A 23,169-nucleotide genomic window follows, 5' to 3' on the forward strand; every position below is an offset into this window, starting at 1 on the left:
AAATACTTAATCGAATTCGAATATCTGGTTGCTAAGCAAATGGATGATCCATAGTTGCAAAACCTTGAAATATACTTGATAATTACCAAATTCCGTTATATGTTGTTTATAATTTTTGTTTTTGAATTTTTTTGTTCTCTCAAGTTGTAACTGTGCTTTTTTTTTTTTTGCCCCTTTAGTAGACTAGGTTTGGCTGTAGAATTTGAAAGCATATATAACTATGTTGTCCTTTCTTTTCTTTTTTTGTGATGGAAAACTATGCTATCCTTTCTGTATTCCATAGTTTACCTGTCCGTCGCACATTCAACAAATTGACGCGATGCACTCTGAGGTCGCATCATGTGGTTATTTTATGGCCATTGGATGATGAGGGTCACCCTACTCGAGTCATCCCACAGCAAAGTTCACTACATCAAGATTCATGTGAATATGAAAGATTAAACGTTGGTTGTCACTCTCTTTGCCTTCTCCATCAAGATTGTTGTTTACCGAGTTTTGAACTTTAAAATATTGGACCGTACGTGGGGGAAGATTTGAGATCTTGCAAAGGCTGATGAACTTGGCTGTTTGCATATTCATCAAATGTAGAGGGGCTTCATTCCTATTGATCATCAACAAATAGAAAGAAACAAGAAGTTGACCATGATACCTGCCTAGGTAGTGTTTAAAAAGAAGGGATTTTGGATTAATAACTAGACACAATCTATGTCAAATAAAAGGAACCGGATATAATGACTATAAGCAACGCTAATTAAACCCAAAAAAGGTTTAAGTTTAGTTGACGTCTCATATGGCTAACAATTTTCATCGACATGACATCAACATATGAGCTTATCTAATTGGTGTCTTCTTGACAAAAATAGCTGATAACACATTTTGTTATGTTTTGTAAAGCTGATTAAGACTTGGGTACATATTGTCGATAAACTTTCGCCCATATTATTAGTAAGAGATGAAAATATAACAATTTTAATTTTTTTAATTATTATAACTGCACAAGAGAATATTGGATTTGATCCAATCCATGGCCCATCATGGTTTTCAACCATTTTTAGATCCTTAATTAAAAGGCAAACGAAAGTGTCACCATCTCCCTCTTTTAGAGCGTATTTTTTGATGGTAAAAAGGCACACATACCCACAGGAGGACATTAGTTTGCAACTCGGTAAGGATATAAACAAGTTGAACATGAGCGAGCTAGGCTTAAACATTCTCGACTTAGAGGCAACAAACATCCCTACTCGAGCCTGAGTTGGGCAAAGAGAATCTAGTTCGACCTCGACTCATCAATTGCCTAGCTAGTTTGAGCAAGTTTCAAGTTGAGCAAAGAGAATCCTGTTTAACCTCGACTCATCAATTGCCTAACCAGTTTGAGATAGTCTCGACCAAGCTCGAAAAAAAAAAAGAATTGGTCCAAGCTCAACCATGTTGCACCTTGGGTTGGTGAGTGGGCCGACTTGGTTAATGGAACAGGAAGGGCATATGGGCTGTTCCCTGGAAGAATTAGGTGTGGCTAGGACATGTGATGGATGACTGAAAAGTGAAGTGGCTAGAAGATTGCTTTAATAAAAATGAGGAGGAATCAGAGGAGAGGCTCAACAAAAGGGGTGAGGGAGAGGTGATGAAGATTGCTTCGCCTTTTTTTTTCTTTTCTAATTCCTTTTATTGTTGATAGAGTAAGGACCTTTCCTCGCATCAAGGCTGCTTTGCTTAGCTGTTAGACTTGTTCACGGGCCGAGAGGCCAGCCCGGCCCGCTCAAACCTAGAGAGTTTTGGGCAAGCTTGGACCAATATTTTAGGCACGACAAGTCTGGCTAGGACAAGAAAATAGGCACGTTTAGTAAATGGGCCGGGCTTGGGCCAGGGATTAAAACCCAACCTAAGTTTTTTCATTTTTCATGTGTTGTTCATCTATGTTTGATATATTTGCATATTTAATTTGCAATTGTTGTTGATATGAGAATATAATGGGACAACAAGAATATTGTATGTTGTTGATACACTATAGGAAAAACGCAAATTCATGACACCCAATTGCCGACGCTAGGGAGGAGCATCGGCAATTTGGCTGGTGCCCCAAAATTTATCGACGTTTCTAAATAGCATTGGAAAATACTGATATTTTTTCTAAAGCATCGGTGGAAGCCTAACTCAGACAATGCTAAAAAGCATCATCGGAAACCAAAAACAATAAAGCAATACCTACGCTTCATAAAAAGTATGGGCAGGAGCTTTTCTTAAAAGAGGCTTAAAAGCTTTGTCGGAAACTAAAATAGAAACATACGCTTATAAAAAAAAAAAAAAAGCTTCGTTGGGATCCATTTCTTCCCTCAATACCTCCTGACCCTTTCCATATCCATCAATTTAAGCACTAGATCCAAAGGAGCCTCCGCCTCCCCCTCTCCTCCTCCCCCTCGGCAGCCTCCTTCTTGTCCTCCCCTTCTTCGTCCTCCTTCTCCTCCCCCTCTCCGGCGGCCTCGTTCTCCTCCTCCCTCTTTTCCTTCAAAGCGGACGGTGCCGCCGAAGAGATGGCTCTCCTCTCTCACCCCAAGCCCTTGGGAGTGCTCGACGGATCGAAGGAGGAAAACCAAATTTCCTCGCCTTTTCACTCCAATCCCTCCTTTGATCCCTAGGCAGTGGACACCCAATTGCCGATGCTAGGGAGGCGCATCAGCAATTTGGCTGGTGCGCCAAAATTTATCGATGTTTTTAAATAGCGTTAGAAAATACGATAGAAGTTTAAAAAGTATCGTAGGAAACCAAAGACAATAGAAGGTACCGACGCTTTATATAAAGCATAGGCGGGAGCCTTCCTACGCTTAAAAAAAAAAAAGCTTCGTTGGGATTAGAGCTGATCAAAACTCGGGCCGGGCCGGGCTCGGGCCGGGCTCTACAGCAGAAATTAGGCCCGATGGCTATGCCCAGGCCTGGCCCGGCCCGACTGTCGGGCTTAAATTTTTGTCCAGGCCCGACCCGATAGGCCCGACCCGACAAGCCCGATTTTTTCTTTGTTTGGAATCTGGAAATGGGCCAGAATGGCCCGATTTTTTTGGTCGGGCCACTTTTCTTGCCCAGGCCCGACCCATGGGCCTTTTTTTAATGCCCAAGCCCGAAAAAATTCGGACCGGGCTGGGCGGGCTGGGCGGGCCAGAAGGCCGTGATCAGCTCTAGTTGGGACCCATTTCTTCCCTCAAGTACCCTCTGACCCTTTTCATATCCATCAATTTAAGCACTCGATCCAAAGGAGCCTCCGCCTCCCCCTCTCCTCCTGCCCCTTGGCAGCCTCCTTCTTGTCCTCCCCTTCTTCGTCCTCCTTCTCCTCCCCCTCTCCGGCGGCCTCGTTCTCCTCCTCCCCCTTTTCCTTCAAAGCGGACGGTGCCGCCGAAGAGATGGCTCTCCTCTCTCATCCTAAGCCCTTGGGAGTGCTCGACGGATCGAAGGAGGAAAACCAAATTTCCTCGCCTTTTCACTCCAATCCCTCCTTTGATCCGACCCTCGAGGCTGGATGGATCGATCCGTGACTCTTTTTGTTGATCCACGACGCTCGCTCCATTTCTCAGCAAACTAGGGTTTGTTCCGGTTCTTGTCGACCTTCGACTCGCGGCATGGCCTCCAAGCAGTCGGCTCCTGGCAGATCTCCCCCCTCTGCTCAAGTGGTAAGCGTCTCGATCCGATTGGGCTTTGTTTTCCTTCTTCTTGATTTCAGAATGCGAAGAAAGGTTCGTTGCTATGTTGATTTATTGGATTGTTGGTAGGTTGGGAATGCCTTTGTTCACCAATACTACCATATCCTTCACCAGTCTCCGGAGCTCGTCTACTACTTCTGCCTAGAGAACAGCAAGCTCGTTCGCCCAGAGGACCAGGGCATGATGAGTTTGATCACCACCATGCAAGTAAGCTTATCCTTGTTTCTTGTAGGAATTTAACATCTTTGAGTTTGATTGATGAGAGAAAGTAGAGAAAAATAAGGAACAAATGAAGATCGATCTTGCTTGATGGCAATTCTTGCTTTAGGTTTTTCTTTTCTGATTTAATTGGTTTTTCTATTGCTTGGTTGGATTGATGGGAAGGCGATCAACGAGAAGATACTGTCTATGGACTACAGAGAGTTCGAGGCAGAGAAGAAGACGGTGGATGCTCAGGAATCGCTTGATGGTGGGGTGTTCCTCCTCGTTACTGGGTACCTCACAGGCAGGGGCGGCCCAATACATTTGGAGGCCCTAGGCGAACTCATTAGAAGAGGCCTTTTTTTATTATTATTTAAATAATAATTTTTTTTGTTAATAAACTAAGTAACTACCGTTACTTACTAACTCACCTGCCTCACACAGTCACACTCACGGTGAACCGCCGATTCGAACCGGGGTCCGGGATCAGTGGGAGCTGCGATCAGTGGCCAGTGGGATTTGGGAAGTGAGAACAGGGGAGGAGGTCGGGAGGTGGGACCGTGGGAGGAGGTCGGGACTCGGGAACCGGGATCCCAAGGAGCCGAGGAGGCCGGAGCGGCGGAGGAGCTGAGGAGAGGAGTAGAGGACGGGGTCACGGGAGGAGGTCGGAGCGACGGAGGACCGTGGGTGGGGGCTTCCCTGGGCCGGGACTCTGGAGTCGGGACTCGGTAGGAGGTCGGAGACTCGGAAGTCGGAAGAGCCGAGGAGCCTGAGGAGGAAGTCGGAAGTCGGAACTCGGAAGTCGGGACTCGGAACTCGGAAGGCCTCGCCGCCTCGGTCGCCGTGGAGCCCGGAGGTCGGAGGAGCCGAGGACGGCGACTCGGAGTCGGCGAGGAGAGGACGGGAGGCCGGAGGCCCGGAGCTGAGGCCGGAGCTCGGAGCCAAGGAGGAAGCAGCATGGACTGCACGGAGTCACGGACGCACGGTGGACCGGAGCTCGGAGCCGAGGACGGCGACGTCGGCGAGGAGAGCTAGAGAGGGTTTTGCGCTCGTCGCTCTCACTCTGCAAGCTGATTCTGCCGGGAACCGGAGAAGGTTCCGGCATTAAAAAGGCAGAGAAGGGGGGAGCCGAGGAGGAAATGCCCGTTGGACTTGGCCGTTGCGTTGCCCGTTGCTTGTCGACGACTCAACGGCTCGACGTTGCCGGTAGACGTCGCCCGTCGCCCGTCGCTAGTCCCCGTGACCCCGTCTGCCAGACCACAGACGCCACCGCCCACTCCCCGTCTGCAGCCTTTCACGTCGCCGCCCAAACCCACTCCCCGTCTGCAGACCTTTATGGAGGAATAATAAAAAAAAAAAAACGTGGCTGGGTTGGGGGCCTTCCCTGTGCCCGGGGCCTTAGGCGACCGCCTCAGTCGCCTAAGGCTCGAGCCGGCAGTGCTCACAGGGAAGGATAACATCAAGAGAAGCTTCACTCAGTCTTTCTTCCTTGCCACCTAGGATAAAGGTAGTAATGTCTTGAATGATATATTTAGATTTGTGGAAGAGGCTGATGAGGAGTAGGGGACCTCTGGGTTGGTGAATGGCACTGGTGTGACTCTACTTGATATTCTTCTTTGGATGACATTGGGTTTCATTGTGGAATTTCTTCTATAATATTTAACTATCATGTTCTTTGGACAAATTGTAATGAATTCTTTCTTTGTTTCTTTATTTTTTTTCTGGTTCTCCCTCAGCATCAAGTTTTTAGTTCAGGAATGGAAACGTAGGATGCTTCTTGGAATGGAAACAACATTTTAATTTTTTTTTTAAATATTTTTTTTTGCAGAAAAATTAACTCTAATGATGCTGATAAGCATTGGCAAAGGCCGACGCTTGTTAGCGGCGGCAAAGCCTGGATAAGCCTGATGCTTATAAGCGTTGGCCTACTTTCGGTTTTTACCGACGTTTTTTAAAAGTATTGGCAAAAAAAGTTTCTACTTCCACCTATCCGACGCTTGTGAAAGCGTCTGCGCCAAAATTACCGACGTTTATAAGCATCAGTATAGGCTCTAAAAATGCCAAAAAAGTATTTTTCTATAGTGATAATATTTTATCATTAATGTTTAGTATATTTAAAATATTTTAAATATTTTGATATTTAAAAAAATAAAAAATGGCAGGGAAGTTTGAGATCCAATCTGAAGCCCAAAATCCAAGTAACACCTAGGGTTTAGCCAAAATGTAGGATTGAAAGCTGGGCCTGGCTAAGGGTCCTAATCTAAGTTAATCGTATTGACCTGTGGGCAAAGCTTAGCTTGGCCTATGATAGGTCTACTAGCTGTTGTCTCTAACAAACATCCTCACATATCTCTGTCTGCCCTTATCTTTCCACAATCATTGGAATTTATTTCCATACTTGTAGAATTCTTTTTTCTATATCTGTATTAGGCAACCTAGTTAAATATGCATACTCTCATCTCTCCATAAACATGATTAATTACCATGTCAATGCACCCTACAATCATGGACAATCACTGGGATACATTTTTATGTTTGTACTGTCTATAATCAGGACAAATATTGGAATCCAATACCATATTATAGTCCATATAATCATAAAATTCCTTATATAATCAAATATTGGATATTCCTAATATCAAGGAACTTGTATATCTAGCTATCCCAAAAATTGTGAAATTTGAATTATATTAGATTATAGTTATATATTCATATATATACTCCATAAATACAATAAAGCACATCAAGTCATTCTTCCTAACTAATTTTCTATCTCCTCAAATCATTATATGTGCAGGATTCAAATTCTAAATCCTATATAATATGGTCGATTAAACGCTTTTTCTCCCTACAAGTGCGGATTAGAACTCCTCATAACACCCTGGCATACGTTTGCCTGATTCACCTCTTCTCTTTCTCCATTACCCCCTTTCTATGTGTGCAATCTCTCTCTCCCTCTTACATAAAAACACATTAATTTCTCTCTCTCTCTTCCTTTTCTTCTATTATCTAAGGATTTTTTTCGATTTAGAAAATCTTAAAATTGGTAACCTATTATACGGTTTAATATAAATTTTCTGCTTTATCCCTCTTTAAATGAAGGGGGAACTTGAAATAAAAAAATGAAGCAAATTCCAATTTATATTTATAGATGCCATACAAGTTATATACATCAACAAGAGCAGCAACAACAACTGAAACAATGACGATGATGATAGTGATAAATCATCGACACCATCCTATTGCTCATGAACAACGGGCAGATCATTAAAGGATTTTCTGATTTGAAAAATTCTTAATCGATAACCTATTAAACTAATTAATGCGCAAATTCTATTCTTTACCCCTGTTTATATGAATGGACGAATTTGAAACAAAAAAAGTGCATCGAAGCTAATCCCAATTTATATTTATAAAAGTCATTCAAGCTATTTATGATAGCAGTAAGAATTGCAACTACAACAACAATAATAGCCAACAACAATAACAACGGTGATGATAATTATATTTAAGGCGATACTGATTATCCTCATCATCATATGAAACACAAGTTGTGGGTACATCAATAATAAGCCATGTTTATATCATCAGCAATGTTTTTTGCATCCATGGAGATTCCGGCCAATCCGCTTCTAGCAAACCCAGCAAAGTATAGCCCATTTTCTCCTTTCCAGTGGTTTGGAAATTTTGCTATGGGAAACCCATCTTGGCCAACGAGACCAAAATCATCCTACATCCATATATTAGTTTTGTGAACTATAGCCCAAGTAAGTTAAATGAAAAGAATTACATCCAATGATTAAAAATCAATTGACAATTTCCTTATACCTTTAACCATTTTTTTACTTTGCTTTGATAGCCGGTTGCAAAAACTATTGCATCGAACTGATATGACTTGTCATCGGTAAAAAGTACCTCATTGCCTTGTATGCTCGATGGCCCTTTGACAACCTATTCAATAAACACATGCAAAACAAACGTCATCAAAATCAGACACATGCGCTTGCATGATATTATGAAGAAATTAATTGAAAGTAAAATAGCATAAATAATTTGGGATTTTGGCTTGTCAAAAAAAGTAAAATAGTTACCTGAATCTCACCGCTTTTGATCTTTGCTATAGTACCAACATCAATAACTGATGATCTACCGGTCGCAATCTTAAGAGAGAGAGGGCCTAGTTTTGGCTTTGTAATCCCATACTTGGACAAATCTCCGTATTTGAGATTGCTAAGCATAAGAAGTAAGGTGTCCACCCAACGAACATTGAGGTATTTTACTAAAACCATCCCCATGTATATCAACTCCTTGGTCATCACATGGAACTGTTACAAGAGCCCAAAAGCAAAATTACATCTACTAGACAAATATGTTCTAACTAATAAAATACAACACCTATGGATTATCCTTAGTTGCACCGTACTTTTATAAGGGGCATATGGTGTTAAAAAATATAGCAAATCCAACCTGTTGTGTATTTCTAGCATGATATTGATTATATTTGCAAGTATGAAATATTGGATAAAACTACTTATATAAAACATACAAACCCCTATAAAACTAATTGTAATACTAATGTCGAGCATGTTTCAAGGTAAATCTAGTTACCGGGCTTTGGATGGTGATGGCGGTTTTTGCTCCAAAGTTTGAGAGATCATAAGCAATCTCCATGCCTGAGTTACCGCTTCCAACAACCAGAACATTCTTGCCAGCGTAAGCAGCCCCCGACTTGTAAAAAGAAGAGTGGACGACCTCCCCAGAGAAGGTCTTCAAACCCGGGATATCTGGTATCATCCCTTCATCATTCTCTCCGGTGGCCACGACCAAAAACTTTGCCGTGTACTCTTTGACCTCCCCCGTGACCTTGTCACAAGCCATTATGCTCCATGTTCCTTTGAATTTGTCATAATTAGCAGAATCAACAACAGTGCAATAAACAATATTCGGCTTGAAACGTGCTTGATAGTTATCCAAGTACTGGATGAATTGATCCTTGGGTATGAAGGTTGGGAACGTGCTAGGGTAAGGCATGTGCGGCAGCTCACAAAATTGCTTGGCAAGGTGAAGCTTCAGACGATCATATGCCCTCCTCCTCCAAAGAGAAGCACTACAATCCTCTTTCTCTAGTATGATGTTTGGAATGGACAACATGTTTAGGCATGCAGCAGTGGCAAGGCCTGATGGACCAGCTCCCACAATCAGCACCTCCTTCTTCATTGTAACCTTGATGAGATCAAAGGCTTCAAATTGGCTATAAGGATGGTATCGCAAATGTCACCCTAAATTATCCCACTTGCCGACCCCATTGCATCCTCCTGCTTATATACATGCACCAATATCCCTTTTTGTTTTTGAAATGGTTTAATATTTGCTATTATTTCACTAAATCTAGTAATGACCATGGTCAATATCCATCTCTATCTTGTATATGGATAAGATTTGCAATAATTTCACCAAAATTAGTAAAAGCAGAACTTTCTATTTTTTAATCTTCGAAATGGCCATATCCCTTTTAAAAAAAGGAAGGGACACACCTGCACTATAAATACTTAATCGAATAAGAAACTCTGGTTGCTAAGCAAATAGATGATTGAAATAAATCGTAGATGCAAAACCTTGAAATATGCTTGATAATTACCAAATTCCATTATATGTTGCTTATAATTTTTGTTTTTGAATTTTTTTGTTCACTCAAGTTGCAACTGTGCTTTTTTTTTTTTGTCTGTCCCTTTAGCAGACAAGGTTTTGCTGTAGAATTTGAAAGCATATATAACTATGTTATGCTTTCCTCTTCCTTTTTTTTTTGATGGAAAACTATGATATCCTTTTTGTATTCGATAGTTTACCAGTCCACCAATCATTCAACAAATTCATTCGCTGCACTCTGAGGTCGCATCATGTGGTTATTGTATGGCCATTGGATGATGAGGGTCACACAACTCGAGTCATCGCACAGCAAAGTTCACTACATCAAGATTCATGTGAATATGAAAGATTAAACGTTGGTTGTCACTCTCTTTGCCTTCTCCATCAAGATTGTTGTTTACCGAGTTTTGAACTTTAAAATATTGGACCGTACCTGGGGGAAGATTTGAGATCTTGCAAAGGCTGATGAACTTGGCTGTTTGCATATTCATCAAATATAGAGGGCTTCATTCCTTCTGATCGTCAGAAAATAGAAAGAAATAAGAAGTTGACCATGATACCTACCAAAGTAATGTTAAAAATGAAGGGATTTTGGATTAAGAACTAGGAACAATCTACATCAAATAAAAGGAAGCAGATATAATGACTATAAGCAATGGTAATAAAATGAAAAAAGGGTTTAAATTTAGTTGACATCTCATATGGCTACCAATTTTCATCGACATGACATCGGCATATGAGCTTATCTAGTTGGTGTCTTCTTGACAAAAAAAACAGATGACATATGTTGTTATGTTTCATAGAGCTGATTTAGACTTGGGTGCATATAACTAATAATCTTTCGCGCATATTATTAGCAAGAGATGGAAATATTACAATTTCATTTTTTTTAATTATTATGACTGCACAAGGGAATATTGGATTTGATCCAATCCATGGCCCATCTTGGTTTTCAACCATTTTTAGATCCTTAAAAAAAATGCAAACAAAAGTGTCACCATCTCCCTCTTTTATAGTGGATTTTCTGACGGTAAAAAGGCACACATACCCGTAGGAGGACATTAGTTTGCATCTCGGTAAGGATATAAACAAGTTGAACATGAGCGAGCTAGGCTTCAATATTCTTGGCTTGGAAGCAACGAACATTCCGGCTCGAGCCGGAGTTGGGCAAAGAGAATCTAGTTCGACCTCGACTCATCAATTTCCTAGCCAGTTTGAGATTGTCTCGTCCAAGCTCGAAAAAAAAAGAAAAAGAATTGGCCCGTATAACATGCTGCATCTTGGGTTGGTGAGTGGGCCGACTTGGCTAATGGGCCAGCAAGGGCGTATGGGCTGTTCCCTAAAAGAATTAGGCGTGGCTGGGACGTGTGATGGACGATTGAAAAGCAAAGTGGCTAGAGGATTGCTTTAATAAAAATGAGGAGGAATTAGAGGAGAGGCCCAACAAAAGGGATGAGGGAGAGGTGATGAAGTTTGCTTCGCCTTTTTTTTTTAAATTCTTTTTAATGTAGATAGAAGAAGGACCTTCCGTCGCATCAAGGCTGCTTCGCTTAGCTGTTTGGGCAAGCTTGGACCAATATTTTAGGCACGGCAAGTTGGGCAAGGACGAGAAAATAGGCACGTTTTGTAAATGGGCCGGGCTTGGGCCAGGGATTAAAGCCCGACCTATGTTCCTTCATTTTTCATGTGTTGTTCATTTATGTTTGACATATTTGTATATTTAATTTGCAATTGTTGTTGATATGAGAACATAATGAGAAAAGAATATTGTCAGTTGTTGATATACCATAGAAAAAATATAAATATTGGAATCCAATTCCATATTATAGTCCATATAATCATAAAATCCCTTATATAATCAAATATTGGATATTCCTAATATCAAGGAACTTGTATATCTAGCTATCCCAAAAGTTATGGAATTTGAATTATATTGGATTATGCTTATATATTCATATATATACTCCATAAATACAGTAAAGCACATCAAGTCATTCTTCCTAACTAATTTTCTATCTCCTCAAATCATTATAAGTGCATGATATAAATTCTAAATCTTATATAGTATCATCGATTAAATGCCTTTTCTCCCTACAAGTGCTGATTAGAACTCCTCGTACCACCCTGGCATATGTTTGTCTGATTCACCTCCTCTCTTTCTACATTACCCTCTTTCTATGTGTGCAATCTCTCTCTCTCTCTCTCTCTCTCTCTCTCTTACAGAAAAATACATATTAATCTCTCTCTCTCTCTCTCTCTCTTCTTTTTCTTCTATTATCTAAGGATTTTTTTTTTGATTTAGAAAATTTTAAAATCGGTAACCTATTAAACGGTTTAATATAATTTCTCTGCTTTACCCCTCTTTAAATGAATGGGAAACTTGAAATAAAAAAAATGAAGCAAATTCCAATTTATATTTATAGATGCCATACAAGCTATATACAACAACAAGAGCAGCAACAATAACTGAAACAATAACGATGATGATAGTGGTAAATCATCGACATCATCCTATAGCTCGTGAACGATGGGTAGATCATTGAACGATTTTTTGATTTGAAAAATTCTTAATCTATAACCTATTAAACCAATTAATGCATAAATTCTCTTCTTTACCCTGTTTGTATGAATGGAGCAATTTGAAACAAAAAAATGCATCAAAATGAATCTCAATTTATATTTATATAGGTCATTCAAGCTATTTATGATGGTATTAAGAACTACAACAACAATGATAGCCAACAACAATGACGATGGCCTCCTTCTCGTCCTCCCCCGCTTCATCCTCCTTCTCCTCCCCCTCTTCGACGGCCTCGTTCTCCTCCTCCCCCTTTTCCCCCGAAGCGGATTGTGTCGCTGAAGAGATGGCTCTCCTCTCTCACCTCAAGCCCTTGGGAGCGCTCGACGGATCGAAGGAGAAAAACCATATTTTCGCGACTTTTAACTCCAATCCCTCCTTGGATCCGATACTAGGGGCTAGATGGATCAATCCGTGACTCTTTCCATTGATGCATGGCACTGGCTCCATTTCCCAGCGAACTAGGGTTATTCCAGCTCTTGTTGACCTTCGACTCACGGCACGACCTCCAAGCAGTCGGCTCCTAGCGGATCTCCCCCCTCTGCTCAAGGGGTAAGCGTCTCAATCCGATTGGGCTCTATTTTTCTTCTTCTTGATTTAAGAATGCGAAGAAAGGTTCGTTGCTGTCTGATTTATTGGATTGTTGGTAGCTTGGGAACGTCTTTGTTCACCAATACCACCATATCCTTCACCAGTCTCCAGAGCTCATCTACCGCTTCTACCTGGGGAACAGTAAGCTCGGCCAACCAAAGGCTCAGGGTTCATGAGTTCGATCACCACCATGCAAGTAAGCTTGTCCTTGTTTCTTGCAGGAATTTAACATCTTTGAATTTCATTGATGAGAGAAAGTAGAGAAAAATAAGAAAAAAATGAAGACTGGTCGTGCTTGATGGCAATTCTTGTTTCAGGTTTTTCTTTTCTGATTTAATTGGTTTTTCTGTTGCATGGTTGGATTGATGGGAAGGCGATCAACAAGAAGATACTGTCTATGGACTATAGAGAGTTCGGGGCGGAGATAAAGATGGTGGATGCTCAGGAACTGCTTGATAGTGGGGTGCTCGTCCCCATAACTGGGTAACTCATAGGGAAGGAAAACATCAGGAGAAGCTTCATTCAGTCTTTCTTCCTTGCCACCCAGGATAAAGGTGGTAATGTATTGAATGATATATTTAGATTTGTGGAAGAGGCTGATGAGCAACGGGGGACCTCTGGGTTGGTGAACGGCACTGGTGTGACTCTACTTGAGATTCTTCTTTGGATTACATTGGGTTTCATTGTGAAATTTCTTCTACAATATTTAACTATCATGTTCTTTGGATAAATTGTAATGAATTCTTTCTTTGTTTCTTTTTTTTTCTGGTTCTCTGTCAGTATCAAGTTTTAGTTCTGGAATGGAAACAAAGGATGCTTCTTGAAACAGAAATAGAGTTTTAATTTTTTTAAATACTTTTTTTGCAAAAAAAATTAACTCTAACGACGCTTATAAGCATCGGCCTATCTTTGGTTTTCGCCGATGCTTACTAGTGCCGATGGACTCCAAAATATGCCGATCCCTATCAGTGCCGGCTCAAGCCTTAGGCGACCGAGGCGGTCGCCTAAGGCCCCCGGCTCATGGAAGGCCCCCGCCCCCGTGGACTCGTGGAGAGTCTTTTTTTTTTTTTTGTGAGCTTTCACATCCGAAAGCTGGTAGAGCCAGAGTAGCAGGGTGAGTGGGTGACGGGCGACGGCTATGCTGCTGGCCCCCGCTACAGTGCGTCCGCAGATCGCAATCCCCATCTGCCATCTTCCCGACGAGGCAACGGCTACGCTGCTCAGCTGCTGAGACAGGCTACGGCTGGGCGACGGCATGGCTACGAGCCTACGACAGCTGAGACAGGCAACGGTCCTTCCCCTTCTCTCCGACTCTCCCCCCTTCTCCACCCGCGAGTGCTTTTTTTTTTTTGCTAAACGGCAGAACCCTTCAAAGCAAAAAAAAAAAAAAAAACAGAGCGTACCTTCCGTTCTCCTCTCCGGCTCTCCCCTCGGCCCTCAGTGCTTCTTCACTTCAGTTCTTCGGCCCTTCCCTAGTTCCCTTCTTTGCCGGCAGCCGGGAGGCTCGACCGTCGACGGCTTGAGGCTCGACCGCCCCTGCTTCGGCCTTCGGACTCCGGAGTTCGGATATGCTCTCCAGCTCTGCTCGGCTCCTCCGACCTCCAGCCTCCGGGCTCCGGCCTCCGGCTCCTCGGCTCCGCTGTAGCCTCTAAACTTCTAAAGGCCACCGTCCTCCTCCTTCGGCTCCAACTCTAAGAAGGCAAGAACCCGGCGACGGCGTCACGGCGGCGAGTGGCGAGCCACCGGCCGGATCTCCTCTCTAGCTCTGAGCCTCCGACCTCCGGGCTCCGCCGCTCCGGCCTCGTCGGCTCCTCCATGAGCATCCATTCCCAAATCCCAATTCCCAGGCCAAAGGGCAAAGGCAAAATCAAATCCCAGGCAGTGCCATAGACCGCAGTGGTGAGTTTTATACGGTGCCACTTTTATATTGACTAATCACTATTCAGTATTTACTAACTATTTCACATCATCACATGGAAGTATATGTTGATTGTTATTTTATTATCTAATAGTTCTGTGATCACCGAACAATTGTCTATAAAGAGGATTTCTTTCATATGCCATATTATTGTTATTGGCTTATTGCATTTAATGTTATACAATAATGAAAAAAGCCAAGAGAATATATGGCCAACTGATTAATTTTTTGATCCAATTAATTTTGATTTATTCAAGTTAGAGACACTATAATTATTTTTTTGGGTCTAATTGTCGGTTGGTTGTGATTTTTTTGGATCTTATTTGCGGTCAACTATGTCACAAGAAAGATTAAATGGATTAGCTATATTATCGATTGAAAATAATATTTTAATGAATCTTGAGTATAAAAATTTGATTAGTAATTTTGCATCTCAAAAAGCTAGACGAGTTATTTTTAAATAAAATTTTAAATTATTTTACACTTATTAAATTTTTTTCATCATTTAAAAAAAAAGGCCTCCCTTTGTGAGTTCGCCTTAGGCCCCCAAATGTTTTGGGCCGCCCCTGATCCCTATAACCGTCGGCAAAGCTTCAGTTTTTACCGATGCTTTTTAAAAGCGTTGGCAAAAAACGTTTCTACTCCCACCTACACAATGCTTTTGAAAGCATCAGCGCCAATTTTTTTGACGCATATAAGCATCGGTACAAGCTCTAAAAAGCACCAGAACAGACTATTTTTTTTGTATTTAAAATATTTTAAATATTTTGATATCTAAAAAAAAAATGGTAAGAAAGTCTGAGATCTAATCCTAAGCCCAAAACCCACCTGGGGTTGAGCCGAAATATAGGATTGAAAGCTGGGCTGGGCTAAGGGCCCGAGTCTAAGTAAATTGTATTGATCTTTGGGCAAAACCTAGCCTAGCCTATGATAGGTATACTAGCTGTTGTGTCTGACAAACATTCTCACATATCTCTATTAGCTCTTATCTCTCCACAATCATTTGAATTCATTTCTATACTTGTTGAATTATTTTTTCTATATTTGTATTAGGCAACCGAGTCGAATATGCACACTCTCATCTCTCCAAAAAAAGGATTAATTACCAAATCAATAAGCCTTGCAATAATAGACGATCATTGGGATACATTTTTATGTTTGTACCATCTATAATCATGGACAAATATTGGAATCCAAATCCATATTATACTCCATATAATCATAAAATCTCTTACTATTGACATCCATTATTGTACATACTATACAGATATATCTAATATCAAGGAACATGTAAATCTAGCTTTCCAAAAAATTATGGAATTTCAATTAAATTAGATTATACTTATATATATATATATATATATATATATATATATATATATATATATATATATATATATATATATATATATATATATATATATATATACACACACACACACTCTGCAAATACAACAAAGCACATCAAGTCATTCTTTCTAACTAATTGTCCATCTCCTCAAATCATTATATGTGCAGGATTCAAATTCTAAATCCTATATAATATGGTCGATTAAACGCTTTTTCTCCCTACGAGTGCTGATTAGAACTCCTCATGGCACCCTGGCATACGTTTGCCTGATTCACCTCTTCTCTTTCCCCATTACCCCCTTTCTATGTGCGCAATCTCTCTCTCCCTCTTACATAAAAACACATATTAATTTCTCTCTCTCTTCTTTTTCTTCTATTATCTACGGATTTTTTTTGATTTAGAAAATCTTAAAATTGGCAACCTATTATACGGTTTAATATAAATTTTCTGCTTTATCCCTCTTTAAATGAAGGGGGAACTTGAAATAAAAAAATGAAGCAAATTCCAATTTATATTTATAGATACCATACAAGCTATATACAGCAACAAGATCAGCAACATCAACTAAAACAATGACAATGATGATAGCAATAAATCGTCGACACCATCCTATTGCTCATGAACAACGGGCAGATCATTAAAGGATTTTCTGATTTGAAAAATTCTTAATCGATAACCTATTAAACTAATTAATGTGCAAATTCTATTCTTTACCCCTGTTTATATGAATGGACGAATTTGAAACAAAAAAAGTGCATCAAAAATAATCCCAATTTATATTTATAAAAGTCATTCAAGCTATTTAAGATAGCAGTAAAAATTGCAACAACAACAACAATAATAGCCAACAACAATAACGACGGTGATGATGATAATAATTAAGGCGATACTGATTATCATCATCATCATATGAAACACAAGTTGTGGGTACATCAATAATAAGCCATGTTTATATCATCAGCAATGTTTTTTGCATCCATGGAGATTCCGGCCAATCCGCTTCTAGCAAACCCAGCAAAGTATAGCCCATTTTCTCCCTTCCAGTGGTTTGGAAATTTTGCTATGGGAAACCCATCTAGGCCAACGAGACCAAAATCATCCTACATCCATATATTAGTTTTGTGAACTATAGCCCAAGTAAGTTAAATGAAAAGAATTACATCCAATGATAAAAAATCAATTGACAATTTCCTTATACCTTTAACCATTTTTTTACTTTGCTTTGATAGCCGGTTGCAAAAACTATTGCATCGAACTGATATGACTTGTCATCGGTAAAAAGTACCTCATTGCCTTGTATTCTCGATGGCCCTTTGACAACCTATTCAATAAACACATGCAAAACAAACGTCATCAAAATCAGGCACATGCGAATTACTTGGCCTATCTCTTGCGTGATATTATGAAGAAATTAATTGAAAGTAAAATAGCATAAATAATTTGGGATTTTGGCTCGTCAAAAAAAGTAAAATAGTTACCTGAATCTCACCGCTCTTGATCTTTGCTATAGTACCAACATCAATAACTGATGATCTACCGGTCGCAATCTTAAGAGAGAGAGGGCCTAGTTTTGGCCTTGTAATCCCATACTTGGACAAATCTCCATATTTGAGATTGCTAAGCATAAGAAGTAAGGTGTCCACCAAACGAACATTGAGGTATTTTACTAAAACCATCCCCATGTATATCAACTCCTTGGTCATCACATGGAACTGTTACAAGAGCCCAAAAGCAAAATTACATCTACTAGACAAATATGTTCTAACTAATAAAATACAACACCTATGGATTATCCTTAGTTGCACCATACTTTTATAAGGGGCATATGGTGTTTAAAAATATAGCAAATCCAACCTGTTGTGTATTTCTAGCATGATATTGATTATATTTGCAAGTATGAAATATTGGATACAACTACTTATATAAAACATACAAACCCCTATAAAACTAATTGTAATACTAATGTCGAGCATGATTCAAGGTAAATCTAGTTACCGGGCTTTGGATGGTGATGGCGGTTTTTGCTCCAAAGTTTGAGAGATCATAAGCAATCTCCATGCCTGAGTTACCGCTTCCAACAACCAGAACATTCTTGCCAGCGTAAGCAGCCCCCGACTTGTAAAAAGAAGAGTGGACGACCTCCCCAGAGAAGGTCTTCAAACCCGGGATATCTGGTATCATCCCTTCATCATTCTCTCCGGTGGCCACGACTAGAAACTTTGCCGTGTACTCTTTGACCTCCCCCGTGACCTTGTCACAAGCCATTATGCTCCATGTTCCTTTGTATTTGTCATAATTAGCAGAATCAACAACAGTGCAATAAACAATATTCGGCTTGAAACGTGCTTGATAGTTATCCAAGTACTGGATGAATTGATCCTTGGGTATGAAGGTTGGGAACGTGCAAGGGTAAGGCATGTGCGGCAGCTCACAAAATTGCTTGGCAAGGTGAAGCTTCAGACGATCATATGCCCTCCTCCTCCAAAGAGAAGCACTGCAATCCTCTTTCTCTAGTATGATGTTTGGAATGGAGAACATGTTTAGGCATGCAGCAGTGGCAAGGCCTGATGGACCAGCTCCCACGATCAGCACCTCCTTCTTCATTGTAACCTTGATGAGATCAAAGGCTTCAAATTGGCTATAAGGATGGTATCGCGAATGTCACCCTAAATTATCCCACTTGCCGACCCCATTGCATCCTCCTGCTTATATACATGCACCAATATCCCTTTTTGTTTTTGAAATAGTTTAATATTTGCTATTATTTCACTAAATCTAGTAATGACCATGGTCAATATCCATCTCTATCTTGTATATGGATAAGATTTGCAATAAATTCACCAAAATTAGCAAAAGCAGAACTTTCTATTTTTTAATCTTCAAAATGGCCATATCCCTTTTAAAAAAAAGGAAGGGAGACACACCTGCACTATAAATACTTAATCGAATAAGAAACTCTGGTTGCTAAGTAAATAGATGATTGAAATAAACCGTAGATGCAAAACCTTGAAATATGCTTGATAATTACCAAATTCCATTATATGTTGCTTATAATTTTTGTTTAATCTGAAAGGAAGATTAGAAGCTGTCTAATCTAGGAGAGAATTTCAGAAATTTTTTTAACCTGATAAATCTCTGTGCAATTAGATTTAAGAAGCTACTAAATCTCACTTAATTCTAAGTCTAATAGGGTCAAATTGTTGTGTGGTGTTGGTTGTGGTCATCTGTGTCTAGCCCTTCTCTTCTCTTATGATTTTGTTTATTTTAGGAATCAAATCTAATGAATTGTTGATAATGTATGCATGGTAGAAGGTCATTAAGGGATAAGTTAACCCCATTTGATCCTGAGATTGACAGAACTTTTCATCACAACCTGTGAACTGTAAACCAACTGTCAATCTCTACAATGGGTGAACATATCAGAACTTTGAATGAGTTGTTTGCACCCGCATCTGCTAGTCCCCCTACTTGCATAGTATTACCAATTAATAATGCAGCCCAATTCGAGATTCGGGCTGCAACAATAAACATGTTATCTAAGTTTCATGGGTTCGAGAGTGAACAATCCTACATTCATCTAAACAAATTTTTGACAATCTGTCAAACATTTAGAAATCAAAACTTAGATGAAGAGGGTATTAAATTAAGGTTGTTTCCCATGACTTTAGAGGATCGTGCCGCTGCATGACTGTATTCTCTTGCTTCTAATTCCATCACATCATGGGAACAACTATCTAGAAAGTTCATGGCTAAGTTCTATCCCATGGTAAAAACTGAAAAAATTAAGGATGCCATCAGAACTTTTAGAAAAAAATCTGAAGAGGAATTTTTCCAACTTTGGAAAAGATTCCATGATCTTTTGGTCAAGTGCCCGCACCATGGGCTTGATAAGGCTGATCTGGTCCACTTCTTTTATAAAGGACTAACTCCGGCACATAGAAATATGATTGAGTCCATGCACAAGGGTAGGTTCATGAACCAAACCCCAGATCAAGCCTATGAATTTCTTGTTGACTTAGCTGAAAATACCCAAAATTGGAGTAGCTATCGTGAAGAAGTAAATAGAGATGAGTTCGGGTCTAGAGAACCAAGTACCTACGGAATGAAAACAGATTTAGAACTCAAAAATGTCATGTCCAATCTGGTGACTGGAATGAACAACTTAAGTAAAAAGTTTGATGCTTTTACTGTTTCCACTAGTTCGAGTTAATACAAAGAGTCAAATCCCGTCATGAAAGTGGATCACGAGTCATATAGTTTGTGTGTCTTGTGTAACAGTCTGGAGCATCTAGTGGAGTGCTACCCTAATCTGCCCACCATAAAGGCCGAGCAAGCAAATGCTCTAAATTCATATAGTGCCTTTAAGAAGCCCACTCCCAACTCGTTCAGCCCAGTTTACCACCCTGATAATAGGTTCCACCCAAATTTCTCATATAAGCAGAATGAACCTATTCAGCATCAAGGTGGTCCATCAGGTTTTCAGAATAACTTTCCCAGGATAGGTCCATCACAAATGAACCAACCATTGGTTCCATCTGTACCTCCTTATAATGCCCCTATCCCACAGCAACCTTCACAATTCGAAACCATGATGGCTAATATGATGAAACAACAACAAGATTTTATCAAGCAACAACAACAGACCAATACAGCCCAAGCCCAGACTAACCAATTTCATGCGCAAGCGATTGCAAAACTTGAGGTTAGTCTAAGCCAAATAGCAAACTCTCCAGGGGATAGAAAGAAAGGTGAACTACCTGGTCAACCAGTGCCTAACCCTAGTAGACAACAAAATCAAAGTCAGAGAGGTCAGTATCAAACCGATTCTAATGAAAATCCGACCTATGAAGTCTAGGCAATTACCACTTTAAGGTCTGGCAAGCAAGTGGACAATAAAGTCCAACTTCCTGAACATGAAAAAGAAAATAAAAATGAATCCGATAAGAATCCTATTCAGAAGAGAGGTAAAGAACAGGATAAATCAGAAAAAAAGGAAGAACCCATAGAAACATACAAACCTAAGGTTCTCTTTCCCAGTAGACTTCGGGACTCCAAGAACTTTGATGAAATAATGGAAGTCTTTAAAACTGTTCAAATAAATATACCTTTCCTCGATGCCATACGACAAATTCCCTCCTATATAAAATTCTTGAAAGACCTCACCACGGTCAAAAGAAAAACCAGCATTCCTAGGCAAGCTATTATGGCTGCACAAGCCTAATCTCTCATTCAACAATAGATTGCCCCGAAATTCAAAGACCCTGGTTGCCCAACCATTGAAATAAAAATAGGAGAGACGATCATCCAGAGAGCTCTATTAGATTTAGGAGCCAGTGTAAACCTACTTTCCTACTATGTGTACCAAAAATTAGGTTTGGGAGAATTAAAGCCTACAAATATTACCCTTTCCTTAGCAGATAGGACAGTAAAGTACCCCAAGGGGATTGTAGAGGATGTAATAGTGAAAGTAAATGAGTTTTACTATCCTGTGGACTTCGTTATCCTTGAGACTGAACCTGCAATACATCCAGATAGTCACACACCTATAATTTTAGGTAGACCTTTCTTAGCCACAGCAAATGCTGTGATCAACTGTCGAAATGGGATGCTGAAGTTATCTTTTGGCAACATGAAAGTCGAGCTTAATGTCTTCAACATAAGTAAACAACCACCAGACGACAAAAAAATCAATGAAGTTGACATGATTGAAAGTCTGGTTCAGGAGACTTTCATACAAACTTATAATAAGGACCCTTTAGAAGCTTACCTTGCCCATTCCGAGGAAGGGGTCAAGCATGCGCCCCTTAGTTCTGTTCCCCTGATGAGTATAGATCGTCATCAGCCGACTATTCTTCATCAGACTCTTCCAAAACCATTCTTAGATAATGGTTGAAAAAAAAGGAGGATTTACATTTTGTCCGGCTGAAGACATAAAACTTTGCGCTCTTGGGAGGCAACCCAACATGTAATTTCCAAAAAAAAAAATTAATACATTACTAACATGCAGGTTTGGGGGTTTTTGGCCCCAATTATCACTTTATCCACCCATATCAGATAACTTCTCCTATGTCCTATCACTGCTTTAAATCTTCTTTAACATTGAGGACAATGTTAGATTTAGGTATGGGGGTGAGAATATTTTTGATTTTTTTATGCAATTAAAAAAAATTAAAAAAAAAGGATTTCAAATTTTTAACTCAAACTTTAATCTTTTTGGCTGTACAAACTAGGAATTGTTTTGACAATAGCTTTGAGTTAAGGAATATGATAACAGTTATAGCTTGAGTTTTCGTCCCACCTATCTTCTACTAACATGATACAAGATGATTTAGCACCTACACGTAAGCACATGAATAGTGGGGTATGCAAACTTGCAACTAATATGAATACTTTTAATCTTTGGGATAATTCAAAGTTATATATGTGATGAACACCCTAATCAAAAAAAAAGATAAAATAAAATAAAATAATGAGTTTAATTTAAGTCTTCTCACTGAGTAACCGGGCCTCTTGCTTGGCAAGCAGCGAGTGTTCGCGTAAAAATGTGAGGATAATTGAGATTAAACTCTGAGTGACTAATTTGGCCTTGAAGCCTAGTTAACTTGAGTTATTAAGCCTGTTAGGGTGTCTCTACACCTAGTGCCCTGAGCCATCTGGATCGGGAGTCATGGGCCTAACACTCGCTACATGGGTTAGCTAGAAAGCTTAATAAGGCTAGATATTGCACAAGTCATTCTTCTTAGCATTCAGTCTGATAAAAAAAATATAAATAAATAAATAAATTCGGGGTGTTTATTACCATTTAACTCTAGAAAGTCTTGAAAATTGGAGTGATCATGTTGGAAGTAAGTGAAAGCCACTCATTTATATGATACTATCTTGTACCTCACTACATTCTTGACTTGTTAGCAGATAGATGGGGTGTAATGAAACTTGAGTTAGAGTCTGTTTAAATATGATAGCAACAAGTCTCTATTGTCCTTGCAATTCTAGTTTCATACAGTAATACCTGTTTAAATTTCGAGTTAAAAATTGGAAATTCCTGACTGATGAAGTTTGTGGGTAACTTCACTGCAAACCCTCACGAGACAACACTCGTCCACTAGGGTAACCTAGGGTTTAAAGGCTTGTTGCACGTGCTAAGTGCAATCGTGATTCCCTACGAAAATGGGTATTATCTTAGTTTTGTATATTTAGT

The 23,169-nt window shown here is 39.9% G+C and overlaps 1 protein-coding gene, 1 long non-coding RNA gene and 4 pseudogenes across 2 annotated transcripts; 2 read left to right on the forward strand and 4 right to left on the reverse strand.

Annotated features, from left to right (window-relative positions):
• Nucleotides 1-3,218: 3,218 nt before the first annotated feature.
• Nucleotides 3,219-5,600, forward strand: LOC103711033 (nuclear transport factor 2-like). Its single transcript, XM_089927005.1, has 4 exons — nucleotides 3,219-3,656; nucleotides 3,756-3,893; nucleotides 4,071-4,191; nucleotides 5,335-5,600. Exons 1-4 carry the CDS (start codon nucleotides 3,606-3,608, stop codon nucleotides 5,385-5,387), a joined length of 363 nt encoding a protein of 120 aa, XP_089783131.1. The 5' UTR covers nucleotides 3,219-3,605; the 3' UTR covers nucleotides 5,388-5,600.
• A 1,849-nt stretch (nucleotides 5,601-7,449) lies between these two features.
• LOC149751473 (putative indole-3-pyruvate monooxygenase YUCCA10 pseudogene) lies at nucleotides 7,450-8,182 on the reverse strand (annotated as a pseudogene).
• Nucleotides 8,183-8,387: 205 nt separating this feature from the next.
• LOC149751474 (putative indole-3-pyruvate monooxygenase YUCCA10 pseudogene) lies at nucleotides 8,388-9,204 on the reverse strand (annotated as a pseudogene).
• A 3,042-nt stretch (nucleotides 9,205-12,246) lies between these two features.
• LOC149751475 (uncharacterized) lies at nucleotides 12,247-13,467 on the forward strand. The gene is made up of 2 exons (XR_016398243.1): nucleotides 12,247-12,898; nucleotides 13,076-13,467. It is a non-coding gene; the product is annotated as an uncharacterized LOC149751475 (long non-coding RNA).
• A 3,436-nt stretch (nucleotides 13,468-16,903) lies between these two features.
• LOC103697198 (putative indole-3-pyruvate monooxygenase YUCCA10 pseudogene) lies at nucleotides 16,904-17,653 on the reverse strand (annotated as a pseudogene).
• Nucleotides 17,654-17,862: 209 nt separating this feature from the next.
• On the reverse strand, nucleotides 17,863-18,575 carry LOC103711091 (putative indole-3-pyruvate monooxygenase YUCCA10 pseudogene; annotated as a pseudogene).
• Nucleotides 18,576-23,169: the final 4,594 nt, after the last annotated feature.

This window comes from Phoenix dactylifera, chromosome 13 (assembly GCF_051530095.1).
Source record: "Phoenix dactylifera cultivar Ajwa chromosome 13, Ajwa_hap1_PhDact_Kaust_v1.1, whole genome shotgun sequence".
Taxonomy (NCBI): domain Eukaryota; kingdom Viridiplantae; phylum Streptophyta; class Magnoliopsida; order Arecales; family Arecaceae; genus Phoenix; species Phoenix dactylifera.

Coding starts and splice junctions, on each gene's coding strand:
- LOC103711033 (XM_089927005.1), top strand. CDS start 3,606: ATGGCCTCCAAGCAGTCGGCTCCTGGCAGATCTCCCCCCTCTGCTCAA. Junction 3,657..3,755: donor CTCCCCCCTCTGCTCAAGTG/GTAAGCGTCTCG, acceptor GATTGTTGGTAG/GTTGGGAATGCCTTTGTTCA. Junction 4,192..5,334: donor CGTTACTGGGTACCTCACAG/GCAGGGGCGGCC, acceptor CAGTGCTCACAG/GGAAGGATAACATCAAGAGA.